This window comes from Amblyomma maculatum, chromosome 1, assembly GCF_055883805.1.
Source record: "Amblyomma maculatum isolate TAMU_Amacu chromosome 1, ASM5588380v1, whole genome shotgun sequence".
In the NCBI taxonomy this organism is placed as follows: domain Eukaryota; kingdom Metazoa; phylum Arthropoda; class Arachnida; order Ixodida; family Ixodidae; genus Amblyomma; species Amblyomma maculatum.
In genome coordinates, this window is record NC_139344.1 from 264506914 (window position 1) to 264521671 (window position 14758).

The window sequence follows — 14758 nt, forward strand, 5'->3', positions numbered from 1 at the left end:
GGAGTGAGCCCGGGGATAAAAGGAAGTTAGGGGCTGAGAGGGGTTGGGGGAGAAAAAATAAATGAAATAGCGGCCGAGATTCGGCATTTCCCAGGCTAGCTCAGCCGCTGGCTGGCTCGCCTTTCGGCCGCAATTGTCTTCTCATCCATCAAAGGCCCTCTGCCGTCAGTCATACGTGACTCGGAGCACGAGTGCGCCAGTCTGCGCGCGTGAACCGAATGCCGCGCCTCTGGTTCTTACGCTGGCTCACTGTCATTGATCGCTCAGCGCCGAACCTGCGAGAGCGTCAAAGCTTTACGTCGCGTTCCATTCGCGCCCCGGCTGCCGCCTAGAGGCGCCGACATCCGCGCCCGACGGGCAAGATTTATCGGAGAAGAAGAATGGTCTAAATTTGTCCCCCCCCCCCCCCCCTTTTTTTTTTTTTTTCTGTTTCGAGATCGCTCAACAAACTGAAATCAGCCGAGGGCACGTACGGGAAATGAAATGAAGCGGGAGAAACAACGTGGCCGTATATCACCGCCTTCAGACAGTCTCGGGGCGCGCCTTACAAGGCGGGAAAACTCCTGAAGCCATCTGGTGTTGCCGCCTTCCTTTTCTTCTCCATTTCTATCTCCCTCACCTTCCATACGCAAGAGCGGCTGGAGTGTTCGCCTTATGGGCGTGACAGCCAAAGCGCAAAGCGCGGCGTTATGTAACCGCCGGGTTATTCCACGGCGCTCTCTGTACATGTCACTCAGCTGTTCGGAACCTCTCTCAATGGCTGAACGTCCCACTGCAACGTCTACTCTCAATTATAAGTTAAAGGCGCCAAAACAACACGCACACACACAAGAAAAGAAGAACGGGACAGAGCGCTCTGTCCCGTTCTTCTCTTGTGTGTCTGCGTGTTGTTTTGGCGCCTTTAACTTATAATGAATAGACACCAACTAGCCCAACAAGAAGTTCTCTTAATCCACTCTCAAATGCAACAAAGCCACAGTGTCATGCTAAATTTGTACCCGAGCGTCCTATTTCGAATTATTTGAGATCTGCTGTCTCTCCGGGTCCTCGAAAAACAAAAAGAGAAAATCTGCTCCCCTCCGAGTATTCACACAATTCATAATGATTATTTTCCTTCCCCAGAGAAAAAAGAAAAAAGAAACACGCATGCAGTTTTTTTGTAACAATATTTATTGCTTCGGGTCATCAGTAGGGTATCATATGAAGGATGAATAAATGATAAATTTAACGGAAAAAGGTTGGCTGATTTTATAAGTCCAGGAGTCAGCGATGATGAGGTCCCTGCGTCCAAGCGATATATAAGGCAGGATTGCTTGCTCAAATACCAGCTATCGTCAGGTGCCAGATTCGTGTCGGTTTCAGTGCTGGATAGTCCCACAACAAGTGGTGAATGTCGGCTTCATTCAACTCATTTCCTCGTTTTCTCCAGGCGCGTTGCAAAAGTAGAACTGGCGGACGCAATGCGAAGACCAGCGCTATGTTCCTCTCTTTGAGACTTGTTGTCTCGGTTAAAACTGAGTGCTGTAGAAAGATTGAGGTATTGTGCACTTCATGTACACCGCTTACTTGAGCTCTCTGTTAGTTTGCATATAGTAAATCAGAAGCGGCCTTGAAACTCAACCCGACATGATTACTCCGAAGCCAAACAGTGTTAACTATTTTTTTTTTTCAACGCCTTGTTGAAAAAGACAGAAAAGTCGTTTCTTGTCTGCGAGGAAGGATTTGAGGCCCGCGTTCAGATTTTCCCAAAGCACTAAACCGCAAGGCCTTAAGTACGCAAGAAAGCTTTCGTCAATGATTAAAAGGTTCTAATGTGCCATGATTACAGAGATAGATGTGGCCGCCGCCATTGCGACACTCAGCGTCATTTTTCACCATGCATTAGTAAGCTTCTCTTGTCTTAGTAGGCAATACCTATTTTGTCATAGTTCCAGACACTTCAGGAGCGCAAGTTTTGACCTACATTTGATTCAGACGTTTTTTTTTGTTTTTTTTTCGCTCAGACAAGAAGGCAATAGTCTTTCTATCTTGTGCACGTGATGACATCCTGGGTAATGTTTTGTCATTACCATCTCCTTAGATAAAGCCACCCTCTTAGATTTTTGGTGGTACCAGCGACTCGTGCTATTCCTTGTTGAGTAGCTTTTTTTTATAACTATGAGAATAGGTGTAAGATAGTTCATAACAAAAATGTGTACAACATCAATGAAATTTATGGTGTAGAACATGCGTCAGAATTAGTTTTCCCGCCAAAATGGAGCAGCCGCTGCCACTGATGAGTGCAGACAGTGCAGGAGGTATAGCATCATCCACTCCGACAATCACCCTTGGACAGGCCGTACCCTGCTCCCCCCCTAACCACACACATAGCCGTCGCCTACCATCGCCTCTTCGGCTTCCATCTTCCGTATTTCCTCTCCCCTGTAAATGGAGAAAGCCTCAATTTCTCCATTTTTCAAGCTGCCAACCGAGGCTTTAGACAGGCAGACAAACAAGCTTTTCCAACTCAGGCATTAAAATTAAAGAAGACGTTTACGCAAAGCAAAGTCGCGTGTCGCGAAGTGTAACGTTCCCTCGCATGGCATGGTCCCCCTTCCTTAATGGTGCAGTGCACAGATCGAGCACAAGGAACACATATTAAACCAATTAAAGCTAGAATCGGCTGTTTTTTGCATTCTGCCGCAGTCTTACACAACCGAAAATAAGCAGGTTTTAAGTTGCATTTGTGTTCTCAGATCGGCAGCATTCGGAGCAGGAGGCTGAAAAGATAATTTCAGTGAAGTGTTTGTTGTTCCGAAAAAGCAAGGGGGGTGGGGCGTCTTGGTGATCCGTGGTGCAGGATTGCAGCTCAAAACAGAGAGTGTGCCTTCTCGTCTTCACATTTTGGCTTCTCCGTTTTGCGCTGCGGTCCCGCACCTTCCGGAACGTCACTGATTTCTCCAACCTGCTTACAAGGGTGGTCGGCCCAGAAGTTTGCGGCCACTTTCTACGCGTACTCGACCGCGTGCAACGCACTGCATTGACCGATGGGCGAAAAAGTTTCGGCGCGCGAGTTCAGAGCACAGTTGCATAGGCACGCAACTTATCCCTTTGTTGGATTTTCTCATTGCTGGCTTGTCATTGCAGTGCCGTATTTCTTGGGGGAAAGAGCAAATAAAGCACATTTAGTTTTATTCTTATCCCTATAGGCTTTTAACGTCCCAAAGCTGTTCGGGCTTGAGGGACGCTGTAGTGGAGGGCTCCTGAAATATTGTCACATTAGGCGGTGCATACGCATAAGGAAAGAAGACTCGTGAGTTTGAGAGAAGACGACGTTCAACAGCGTCGGCTGGTGCCTGCAGAGAACGTTTGTTTGAAAGTCTTGTCTTCGGTGTCCGCCCTCTGCTACAAGCTGAACTACCCCGTAACATCTTGGTGGAGGTGCTGGGTAGGAGGTGCTGGGGCCATTCACAGTAGTCACTGACCACCACGCACTGTGTTGGCTTTCTACACTCAAAGACCCTACTGGCCGCCTTGGACGTTGGGCCTTGCGCCTTCAGGAGTACAATTTTTCAGTAGTTTATAATTCTGGCCACTGCATCGAGACGCCGATTGCCTGTCCCGTCATCCAGTCGACCCGCCAAGTCAACCTGAATGTGATAATGACGCTTGCGTGCTCTTTATTTCTGATTTCTCCAACATTCGCCGTGAGCAACGCAGGACCCTCAGCTTCGCGAAATTATCAATCGCCTCAGCGCCGATCGCCATGACCCTTCCCTTCGTTTGTTTGTGCTCCACGACGGCGCCTTATACCGGCACAATATGCGACCTGATGGCCCCGACCTTCTACTAGTAGTCCCTAGCACCTACGCTCAGCCGTCCTTCAACAGCTTCACGACGTTCCTACAGCGGGTCATCTAGGCGTCTCTCGCACATACGACAGTGTGCGCCGTCGGTTCTTTTGGCCAGGCCTATATCGCGCAGTCCGCCGCTACGTAGCTGCTTGTGACCGCTGTCAACGCCGGAAAAAGCCATCAGTTTTACCAGCTGGACTTCTGCAGCCAATCGACATCCCCATAGACCCATTTTCTCGAGTGGGTCTGGATCTTCTAGGGCCTTTTCCACTGTCCGCATCGGTGAACAAGTGGATTGCGGTGGCCACTGATTACACCACACGCTACGCGGTCGCACGAGCAATACCAACCAGTTGTGCAACTGATGTCGCTGCTTTCCTCCTCAACGACGTTATACTCGTCCATGGAGCTCCCCGCCAACTGCTCACCGACCGTGGCCGTTGCTTTCTGGCTCGTATAATCGACGAGATCCTACGGCTGTGCAACGTTCGTCATTCTTTCACGACTGCCTACCATCCACAGACGAACGGGCTTACCGAACGCCTTAACCGGACACTGACTGACATGTTGTCTATGTACGTTTCTGATGACCACCGTGACTGGAACATAACGCTGCCATTTGTGACATTCGCTTACAATTCGTCGCGTCACGACACTACCTGCTACTCCCCCTTCTATCTTTTATACGGCCGTGAACCTCTGCTTCCTTTTGACAGCCTGCTCCCGTCTGTCACCACTGCCAGCTCATATGCTCGTGACGCCATAGCCCGAGCTGATGCTGCCCGCGTTGTTGCTCGCAACCGACTCGCAGCCTCTCAGCACTCCCAGAAACGTCGCTATGATTCCTGTCATCGCAACACCGAGTATTCTTGCGGCTCTCTCGTGCTGCTTTGGACTCCAGCTCGCCGCGTTGGCCTCTCGGAAAAACTTTTGCCCCGTTATACAGGACCCTACCATATATTACGACAAGTGACACCAGTGACATACGAAATTGCGCCCTTGCATCCCGTCCGCCATGCCTCTACACCACGCACCGAGACGGTCCATGTTGCACGCCTAAAGCCGTACTACATAGACCCTGGTTTGGACGCTAGTACGCACCGGGACGGTGCTTTTCAGCCGGCGGGGTAGTGTCACATTAGGCGGTGCATACGCATAAGGAAAGAAGAAGAAGACTCTCGTGAGTTTGAGAGAAGACGACGTTCAACAACGTCGGCTGGTGCCTGCAGAGAACGTTTGTTTGAAAGTCTTGTCTTCGGTGTCCGCCCTCTGCTACAAGCTGAACTACCCCGTAACAATATTTACCACCTGGAGCTCCTTAACGTGCGCTGGCATCGTACAGTATACTTGGAGGCCTTATTTTTCATCTCCATTGGAGAGCATCTATCGCGGTCTGGATGCAACCCGCGTACTTGAGATTGGCAGTCGAGGGCCGTAACCACTGGGCCACCTAATTTTTACATAAAAATAAGCAAATCAAGCATAAAACGCAGGTCAAAGACTGAAATGCAAATAAAACACCCGAAACATGCATACCTAAAAGAGTAGATCACGTGACTAACATTATCAGATACCTTAGTACTTTCGATGTTTCTTATAAGAGCTGATTAATGGTGATGAACAACGTAAATTTCAGCATGCGTTGTTCGTATTATGTGTAATTCATTGACTTCCCACAATTTCGGTTGGCGCGTGTGATATGAAATGACGAATGTTTTTTATTACTTTTTGACCTGCAGCATTTGCATAGGTTGAAGCAATACACTGTGAGTCCATGTGAGGAATATTGATTTTTTTTTGTGTGTGTAATTTTGTAATCAGGAGTATGATATCGGTATGGTAGTTTATTTATTCGAAAGGCACGTTTTTGAAAGACAATTGGCAGCTCACTAAGCTGGCGTCAGACAAGGCAGTGTAACCAGTATAGCTGAGTGCGTGCTCATTCTGATGTGCGCGCTTGTCTTTCATTCGCCGCACCTGCCTGACGTCTACGCTTTGTTGACTCTAATCTTTCGTTGCGGCTGCTACCACTGTGTGCATAGCGCGTTTTAGTGACGGCCTTTCTGTAGCGGGGCATGTCGTCCAAAATGTACCAAACAGCCTGGCCCCGATGTCACACTTTGCTGGTAGTGCTCACTGGAGGGCCCCCTACGCCGTGAGCGCTGCTGCCTGTCCCACTGCATTGACTCCTGCGCGGCGGCCATTTCAGGTGGCGACATTGCAGCTACCACTGCCTGCAGATTCTGAGTGCTCGAGCCGTCCTCTTCATGAGCCAGAACACCGAAGTGCAGAACAAGCTGGTCGAAGAAGCCCACCTGAAGATACTGGTGAACGCACTGGACTCAACCCACGACCCCGTGAGTGTTGGCATCATTTAGAACTTACCCTCTTGTTGGCCCGCGCTACAATAGGAAACTCAAAGAAAGAAATTAATTAGTGAAATTAATCATCAGTCACTCGAGAAATTAATCAGTAATGTAGTGGACCTTGTAATGAGGCAGAAGCCAGGTAGCCGGTAAAGGCGCGTTAGGTTTAGCTACCTAAATGATGTTTGGTGACTGCATCATTAATGAAATCGGCCTGCATACAAAGGTACCGCGGTATATGCAGCACATACCACATTTCTTGTTCGCTCGAGTGCTTGCAGTGCTGGAAGTAATCCAAGTTGAGTTTGTAGCAACCGAAAAGAAGACGTTTGAACTTGCAGTTTATGTTGTCCTCGCTGTGCAGATGTAAGTCGAGCTCTCCGGATATAGATTTACGTATTTATGAAAAGCGCTTCTTCCGTTCTTTTTGCCATTCGAGGCGTCCAATAGTATCTAAAAGCGGCAGCAGCGGTGACCTGGTGGCTTTAGCATCCGCCTCTCATTCGAGAGGCCCGGAGTACGATTCCCAGTGAAACCAACGGGTGCACACCTGTGATGTAGTGAATACAAGCCATTGCCCTGTCTTTGTTGTCGGCATCGATGGAGTGGATTGGAATCGGCCTATGACGCCACCTTGAGTATAGAGATGAAAAAATACCTTTTGCTATGGCACTCTTTCCAAGGATGCCCTTAAAACATTGCAATTCATCATTATCAGCTAGTAAAGCATCAAAAGCAAGGCCTGTTTTGCGCTTTCATCCTTCATGATTGAATCCAGAATATGTGCGCGGTATTTCATTTGCAACGCCTGCGCGTGCTAGGCACGATGTAAAGCACTCTTTTTGTTGTACAGCACACAGCGCATACTTAGTCTTCACAGTTTAAATCTTATGGAGTGGATGCTAAATGATGTATAATTATTGGCCCTGTTTTGTTTTTTTCTTATCCCCTTGTGTGCACACGTTTTTTTTTTTTTTCGTTTTTACGATGAGATCCGTTGTACGGATCTCCGAGCTGTAATGCAGCTCAAGTCCGTAGTATTTGTAGCTGTCTTAGAAAACTGCACACTAAATCAAGAGAAGCCAAGAGCTAAGCCAATGTAGAGAAGAAAGACAAACAGAAAGACAGCTAGAAGAATAGAGGGTCGAATAAAGGAAATAATAAGAGCAAGAAGGAGTGAAGAAAACGGAACAATAATAACAAGGAGTTTTTCCTCTTATTCTTTTTCTTCCTCTTCGCTCCCTTCGCTCGGCTGGTGTCTTCTTCGCTTCTTCCTTTCTTCTTTGTCCTTGGCAGGCAGAAACTAAATCAAGCCAAAAGTGAGCGAAGGCAACAGAGAGAAGACGAGAAAGACGAAGAAGGATGGAACAGAAGAATTGAAGAAGGCAGATGGCCAATAGAGAGGAAGTGAAAGAAGAGCAGATTAATAATAAATAAAACAGCAGGAAGATGGAAAGAACAAGGGGAGCAAATGGGGAGGAAAAAAGAGGGGGATCACGGCTTTCGCAGAGTGTTTTACCCAAGTTGTATCCTTGTTTGGCTAGTCTTTTCTTAATTTATCACGTGTACAAAGTGAGCTATTTTGTTGTGCTGCTTGTCAAAGTTTCCGGGTAGCCATGTCTTTGCTGTGTGTAGTCAACAACTGCCCCATTTCCCCTGCCCACACTGATGAGCGACCGCGTGTTGCAGCAACTCTTGTGTCTGGTGCTGCAAATCGTGGCCACGCTGGCGCTGGTGCCCGACCACCACACGGCGCTGACGGACGCCGAGCTCCCGGACAGCCTGACGCAGCTGGTTCTACCCTCAGACGAGTGGTACTACACCAACCACAGCACCAAGTACGCACGCTATGTGAAGCATCACGCCGCCAGGGTGCTCGTCTACCTGGGCATGGAGCAGCGGCTGCGCAACAAAGTCTACCTCTTCGACCTCATCGGTGAGCTGCTTTTTGTTTAAATATTGGGTCTCAGAAGGTCACGACCGTTTACTTGGGCAATCGTTCTTCTGCTGCGAAGTGCAGTCGGACGGAGCTGCTAATACATAGACAGGGGTAGCATTCCTAAGTGAGCACCATGGGTGGTCAATAATAATAATAATAATAATAATAATAATAATAATAATAATAATAATAATAATAATAATAATAATAATAATAATAATAATAATAATAATAATAATAATAATAATAATAATAATAATAATAATAATAATAATAATAATTGTTTGAAATGAAGGGAAAGGCGCAGTATCTGTCACACTTGTCTCTGTGAACACCTGACCCGCGCCGTAGAGGAAGGGAGGAAGATGGGAGTGAAGGTGGAAAGAGAGAAAGAGGAGCCGTAGTGGAGGGCTTCGGAGTAATTTCGACCACCTGGGGATCTTTAACGTGCGCTGACATCGCACAGCACACGGACGCCTCTTCGTTTCGCCTCCATCGAAACGCAGCCGCCGCGGTCGGGATCGAACCCGGCACAGTAGTATGGCGTCTTACCACTGCACCACCACGGTGGGTGGGTGGCCAATGCCGCATTTCGTTTTTAGAGCGCAGCTCTGGCTCCCGTTCCTGCGTTTCAAGTCACCGCCGCCGTTGACGTTGTCCCTCGTAACGAGCTCTGCAGCTGGGGCAGCGCGTGCTCTCCCCCTTCTCTCTTTCTCCGTGGCGGCGACCGCGCGTGTTCTCCGATTGCTGCGCGCGCTCCTGCCGCCACCGTTCGCCGCTGCTTGTACCCCCCCCCCCTACCCCTCTTTCTGCGTGGCGGCGACGGTGTTCTCCGGTTGCCGAAGCGCCGGCTCGGCATCAGCGGATCACAGTGCGTGCATCCCAAGCCGAAACGCAGAGCCACGTTGCCTTGACTCGCTAGCGGCGTCAGCGGCATCAGTCAGTCGCTGCTATCTCTTCGCCGCGCAACGTTCCTATGGGCCCCCGCAACCTCCCGATAACCCAATTGCTTTCTTTATTTGCGACCACAAAGCCTTCTTCATGAGAGTCAAGAACTGTTAGTCGAATGTTTCTTGAAGAATATGTGTGAAAAATAAAGAAGTTGTCTGTAATTATACACACATGTCTTGCTCAAAATTTTTGCCTTAATCTATCAAAAAGGTGAAAAAGCTGATAAGCTGCGCTCAAATTTCGGATTAGGAAGTAACGTAATCGTCGGCATATTTTTTTTTTCTCTCCCGAAGCCTGGACCAGCACGAGTTCACCAAGGAGGTGAGTCCAGGTATCGCAATAGCTCTCTAAAACGCCACCCTGCAGGTATGCATAAGAGATGTGAATGCCAAAACGGAGCACACCTTAGTAGCAAAATGAATTTTGCATAGAGAACATTTATAGGGATTAATTTCTCATGACGTACTTCTGCCTCTGGTAAGACTCCACCCCGATGCCATACCTTGGATAATGCTTGGCTATCAGGCTTGCCGCTGCGCGCAATGCTTGGCTGAGAAGCAAATGAATGGAAGAAAGGGTCAGGAAAAGAATCGTTTCTCAGTCATATAAGGGGAACTATTTCCACACTTTTCAACGCACTCTTCAGTGTATGGTGGCTCTGTGTCAAACTGAAAGAGGTGAGAAACATTTTTTGCGAAATAAATATGCAAGCAAAATACAAAAAAAAATGTAAGTTCAACCGCTGAAGTAAATTTTGCGCGTGGTCTTGCTTCGGTGTTTGCGTCACATCATTTATGGTTTTACTGTGTGGAGGCGGTATTCACTTAATTCTTATGCTGACTGGATATCGCGTTGCAGGTTGAGTTGCATTACTTGGTGTTGGTTAGTCCCGTCGTTACGTGCTGTTGAGTGGGAGCTTACTGAAGGATCGAAACCTAGTCTCAACAAACCACGTCAGTGCTGACCAGCCGCCCACGTTTGCTACGCCGACGATGTCTTCCGTGCCATAGCTCACGGCTTATTTACCGCCTTGTTTTCAGAGCCGACGCCTTCGGCTAGTGCTGACGAGGCGTCGGCTCTCGCCACTCAGTGCGTGGTCGGGCTACAATTTCACGGTCGAGGTTCCGCCTCATTCTCCGGAATTAACGCTGCACTTCGTAAACACATTTAGTGTAACGCGCTGTTCATGCAACACAATGCTTAAATCGAGGGCGATGTGAACCGGGTTAATTGCAGGAATATGGGAGAGGCTTTCGCCCTGCAGTGCGTATAGTTCGACTGATGACAACGACGACGACGACGATGATGATGATAATTATGATGATGAACATGTCGCTGCTATATGTTAAATAACTGACCCTCTCTCTTTGCGCGTCTCCCACAGTCGCTCACCTTTCGTGAGCAGCCACGGTTTGTTCTAATTCTCTCTGCTCCTATGTTTTCTTTGACTGCTGAACAAAAAATAAAATGCTCGCTTCCTACTATTCATAACTATCCTAGAATTTCCATTCTGTCCATATTTTGAAATTGCGAATATGGGGAACAATAACAAGCTTTCTACCTAAAACTAACAAGTGACATTTGTCATATTTATCGTCTCCAAGTGACGCGTGGGCTATGCTTGGGAACAACGTTGTGAGGCGCTCTGTATTGATTTAGACATCCTGGGGGTCTTTAGCCTACTCTCCGCTCATCACGGAGGTGGTTCTGCATTTCTCCTTCTATTAAATGTGGCCGCGGGGACCGGGAATCGAACACGCAACGTTGAGGTCGGCATACGAAAGTTATAACGCGGCGGTTCGAAATGAACCAAAAGCTTCACCTCACTAAACAATCAAAATGGCATGCTGCACAAAGATAAAACAGCTGCAGGTTTTTTCTTCCTTTATCGTCATATGACCTAAACAGGCCCTTCTCTATTTTTGCCATAAATAGAGCCATTTTTGTTTTGCAATTAAGGGCGCGATTAGGCAGTGAATGAGAAGAAATTAACAGATTTTTCGACCATTCTCCTTGGTACCATCAGTCTCTTTAATCAAAAATGCTTGCATACTTAGGCGGCGCTATTCACGAAGGGCTACCTTGTCGCAATAGTCAAACGTTCATAGCCTTGCTCAAGCTGGGTAGTGTTGTGGGCCGGTGCTACTCGGCAGTTTGGCGGTAGCACGAGCGGATATCTAAAAAAGCTAGCCAAATCGGGAAATATTGTAATTTTGTTTTCCATTAAAAATTCTTCCATTAAAATTTTTAACTCCATTAAGAAAAATAGCATACTCAAACCGTGCCATAAGAAACCTTAGTTGGTGTCTTGCAGTTTATTAAGTGCTTTGGTGACTAATAGGGGGGATTATTTGAAACGCCAGTGCTTACGTACCTGTCTATAAGATAGAATGTCATCATCATCATCATCATCATCATCATCATCATCATCAGCCGGACTTTACCCACTGCAGGGCGAAGGTATCTCCCATATTCCTTCAATTAGACCGGTCTTATGCTAGCTGCATCCACTTGACCTCTGCGAACTTCTTAACCTCATCCACCCCCCTAATTTTCTGCCTCCCCTTACTTCACTTTTCTTCCCTTGGAATCCATTTGGTTACTCTTAGAGACCATCGGTTATCCTCTCTTCGAGATAAATACAATGTAGAGTTTCGTAAACGAGAAAAACCTAACACTACCTGCAGTTACCGACATTCTAGTAGAAATTAAGAAGAAGAAATGGACATGGGCAGGACATGTAGTGCGAAGAGAGGATAACCGATGGTCGCTTAGGGTAACAAACTGGATTCCAAGGGAAGGAAAGCGTAGCGGAGGGCGGCAGAAAGTTAGATGGACGGATGAGATTAAGAAGTTCGCAGGGGTCAAGTGGATGCAGCTAGCACAGAACCGGGTTAAGTGGAGAAATATGGGAGAGGCCTTCGCCCTGCAGTGGGTATAGTCAGGCTGATGATGATGATGATGATGATGATGATGATGATGATGATGATGATGATGATGATGATGATGATGGTGGTGGTGGTGGTGGTGGTGGTGGTGGTGGTGGTGGTGGTGGTGATGATGATCTGCATCGGCTCAAAACGCACCAGAATGATTTTTGTTTTCCTTTTTTAAAGCGGCCTTAAGCCTCCATAAGCCGTTTTACCAGAGATCTCGACAGGCGATGACAATTCGAGTGATGGGTTTCAGGGGACGTATTCAAACGTTTGCGAACGCTTTTTCAGCAGAATGGCTCAGCAAAATTAGATCACTTTATAAAACTGTAGGGAAGTCATGCAAAACTTCAATTCAACCAGTCAACCTATATATCGAGCGGCGCTCTAAGGGACCTGCAAGGGGCTCTTCTCTTACCGACGTTTTTATTCACTTCTCGCGCGCGGAGATCGGTTTGGCCGTGCTGCCTCGGGCACCTGCCTTCCGCCTCCTCTACTCATTTTCCACGTCACTGTTCTGTCATGCGGAGAAGTCAACCTAACAACCTGAAGCCTAGCGTACTTTTCTGACGAAAGTGTTGCGGAAGGCTTCAGTTTTAATCGAGGATTGTTCTATTTTGGGCCCCGCCGCGGGGGCACAGTGGTTAGGGCGCTCGACTGCTGTGCCCACGGATGTGGGATCGAATCCTTGGGCAATGCGCCCGTGTACTGTGCGATGCCAGTGCACGTTAAAGAGCCCCATGTGGCCGAAAATTTTCAGGGCCCTCTACTACGGTGTCTCTCATAGCCTGCGTCGCTTTATTATTATTCTTTATTCGAAGCTTACCCCGCATTGTCCGAAGGCATTATAGCGTACGTTATAGGCGTTATTTGTATTCTTCTCAGAATATAAATTCTTCAAGCGGACAAGAATGTCGTACGGACAGCTTTCCGCCACTTGTTAGGGGTGGTGGCCTTCGAGTGGTGAGAAAAATAATTACGAGGGACTTTATCGACAATAGTAGTGAAACGCGAAGGCTTGAGTGCCGCATTCTGCTACGCAACTGACACTAATTTGCGATTAATTAATCAATTACGTAATCAGTTGCTAGATAATTAATTATTCAATTAATTATTTGCTGATTCGATAATAAAGGAATTACTTGATTAGTCACTAATTAGTACTAATCAATTAATTAGTCACTAATTAGTGATTGACCATTGATTGCCACGTGGCCTTATAAGGCACGCGTTCGCGCGTACTCTGGTGGTGCTCTGTGATTTGTCGAGACCTCTATGGCGTCATCCCGCCTCGGCCAATCAGAGCCACCGCAAAAGCGGGACAGATTTTGTCCACGACAGCATGAGCCATTAAAGGCTTTCGCCTTAATATCGGGATGAATTCTGACCGCAGGCCCATTTGACAAGTAGGAAAGATGTAAAAATACCCGCGTACTCATGTATACCATATACTATAGGTGGTTCAGCGCAATGTGGATTTATCTACCGCGTCTATTTCCGCATAGTCCATAATGATGAACTGATGCGTGAAAAAAAAATCTCGCTGTTTGGTCGAACATTCAATCATTGACTTGTCAGCGGTTAGCCGAAGCTCATTTCGAAGAGCAAACCTCGATGCCGAAATCATAAATATGCAGAAAAAAAAAACTTATTCATTCAGTCTCACCCGACTGCATTAATGTACGTAGTACAGGGGTGGTCAAAAGTTCCCAGGCCACAGGGTCTGCTTCTGAGCAGTATATAGTAAGGCAGCTACGACGGCCCCAAATCTCAAAATACATGTGGAGGGTAGAATAAGCATTATTCCAACCTCTGAGATAATCTATAGCTTTAATGGGTTCTCACGTGTCAGAATATGCTGGCCAGAAGCAAAACCTGCAGCCTGAAAACTTTTACCCCCTCCCCGTACATTATTAACCCGTTGGGCCGCGCGCGCGTAACCAACTCCAATGAAAAGTGCCTCGAGCCCTACGGTCAACGCTTTACGGAGTAAACGTTTTTGTGCGTGAGTGCGTGCGTGCGTGCGTGCACATTTCTTTTTCTTTCCTTCTTTCCTTCTTTCCTTCTTTCTTTCTTTCTTTCTTCCTTTCTTTCTTTTTTTTTTTTTTTTTTTCTAACCTCACAGCGTACGCTATAGTGCGACATGGCGTTCCAGTGAGCCCGTTTGTCCGAGCCCTATACACTAATCGGTCAAGACGCCCAACGCGCTGAATCCGATGTTGCGTCGCTTTGCTCCGTCTGGCACTTTTAAGACACGCACTCAAGCGAAAAAGGAGGATTAGCCGAGAGAGCAAAGAGGACCTCAAGCACAGCAGCCTTGTTTGCGGCTATCCAATTGTCGACCCTCCAAAGGAGAGCATGGGTAGGATGGGGAGGGTACGTCCACCGTCTAGGATTCAGGGTGTGTGCGAGGCGTGGGCGGTCGATGCGGACAGGCTGCACGGGCTGCGGCTATCCGATTCTCGAACAGTTCGCGGGATGCCTGGGCCATCGCGGCAGAGCGCCACACTCGCAGCACATCCGGGCCGTTCCGCTCGACGTCTTCCCCGTCGCTACAGCTGGTTCGCAGCACGCCGGGCCAGTGACGCTGAAAAATACAGCGAGGGAGTAAACCGCGGAGCCTCTCTTCCTATCCTTCGCTGGCATCTCCTTTTCTGCTGCAATTCCCCATCTTCTTCTTACGGGACCGCTTGCTCCGAAAATTCGCCAGCGGTGAGCTTTTATTGAGGATCACGC

General features: G+C 47.8%; 1 protein-coding gene across 1 annotated transcript in view; it reads left to right on the top strand.

Annotated features, from left to right (window-relative positions):
- Positions 1–14758, top strand: part of LOC146206435 (uncharacterized) — a 422112-nt gene that overhangs the window by 162671 nt on the left and 244683 nt on the right. Inside the window, exons 7-8 of the mRNA XM_084591099.1 lie at positions 6043–6190; positions 7889–8135. Of these exons, the coding sequence (XP_084447225.1) occupies positions 6043–6190; positions 7889–8135 (395 nt within the window). The remainder of the gene's footprint in view (positions 1–6042; positions 6191–7888; positions 8136–14758) is intronic.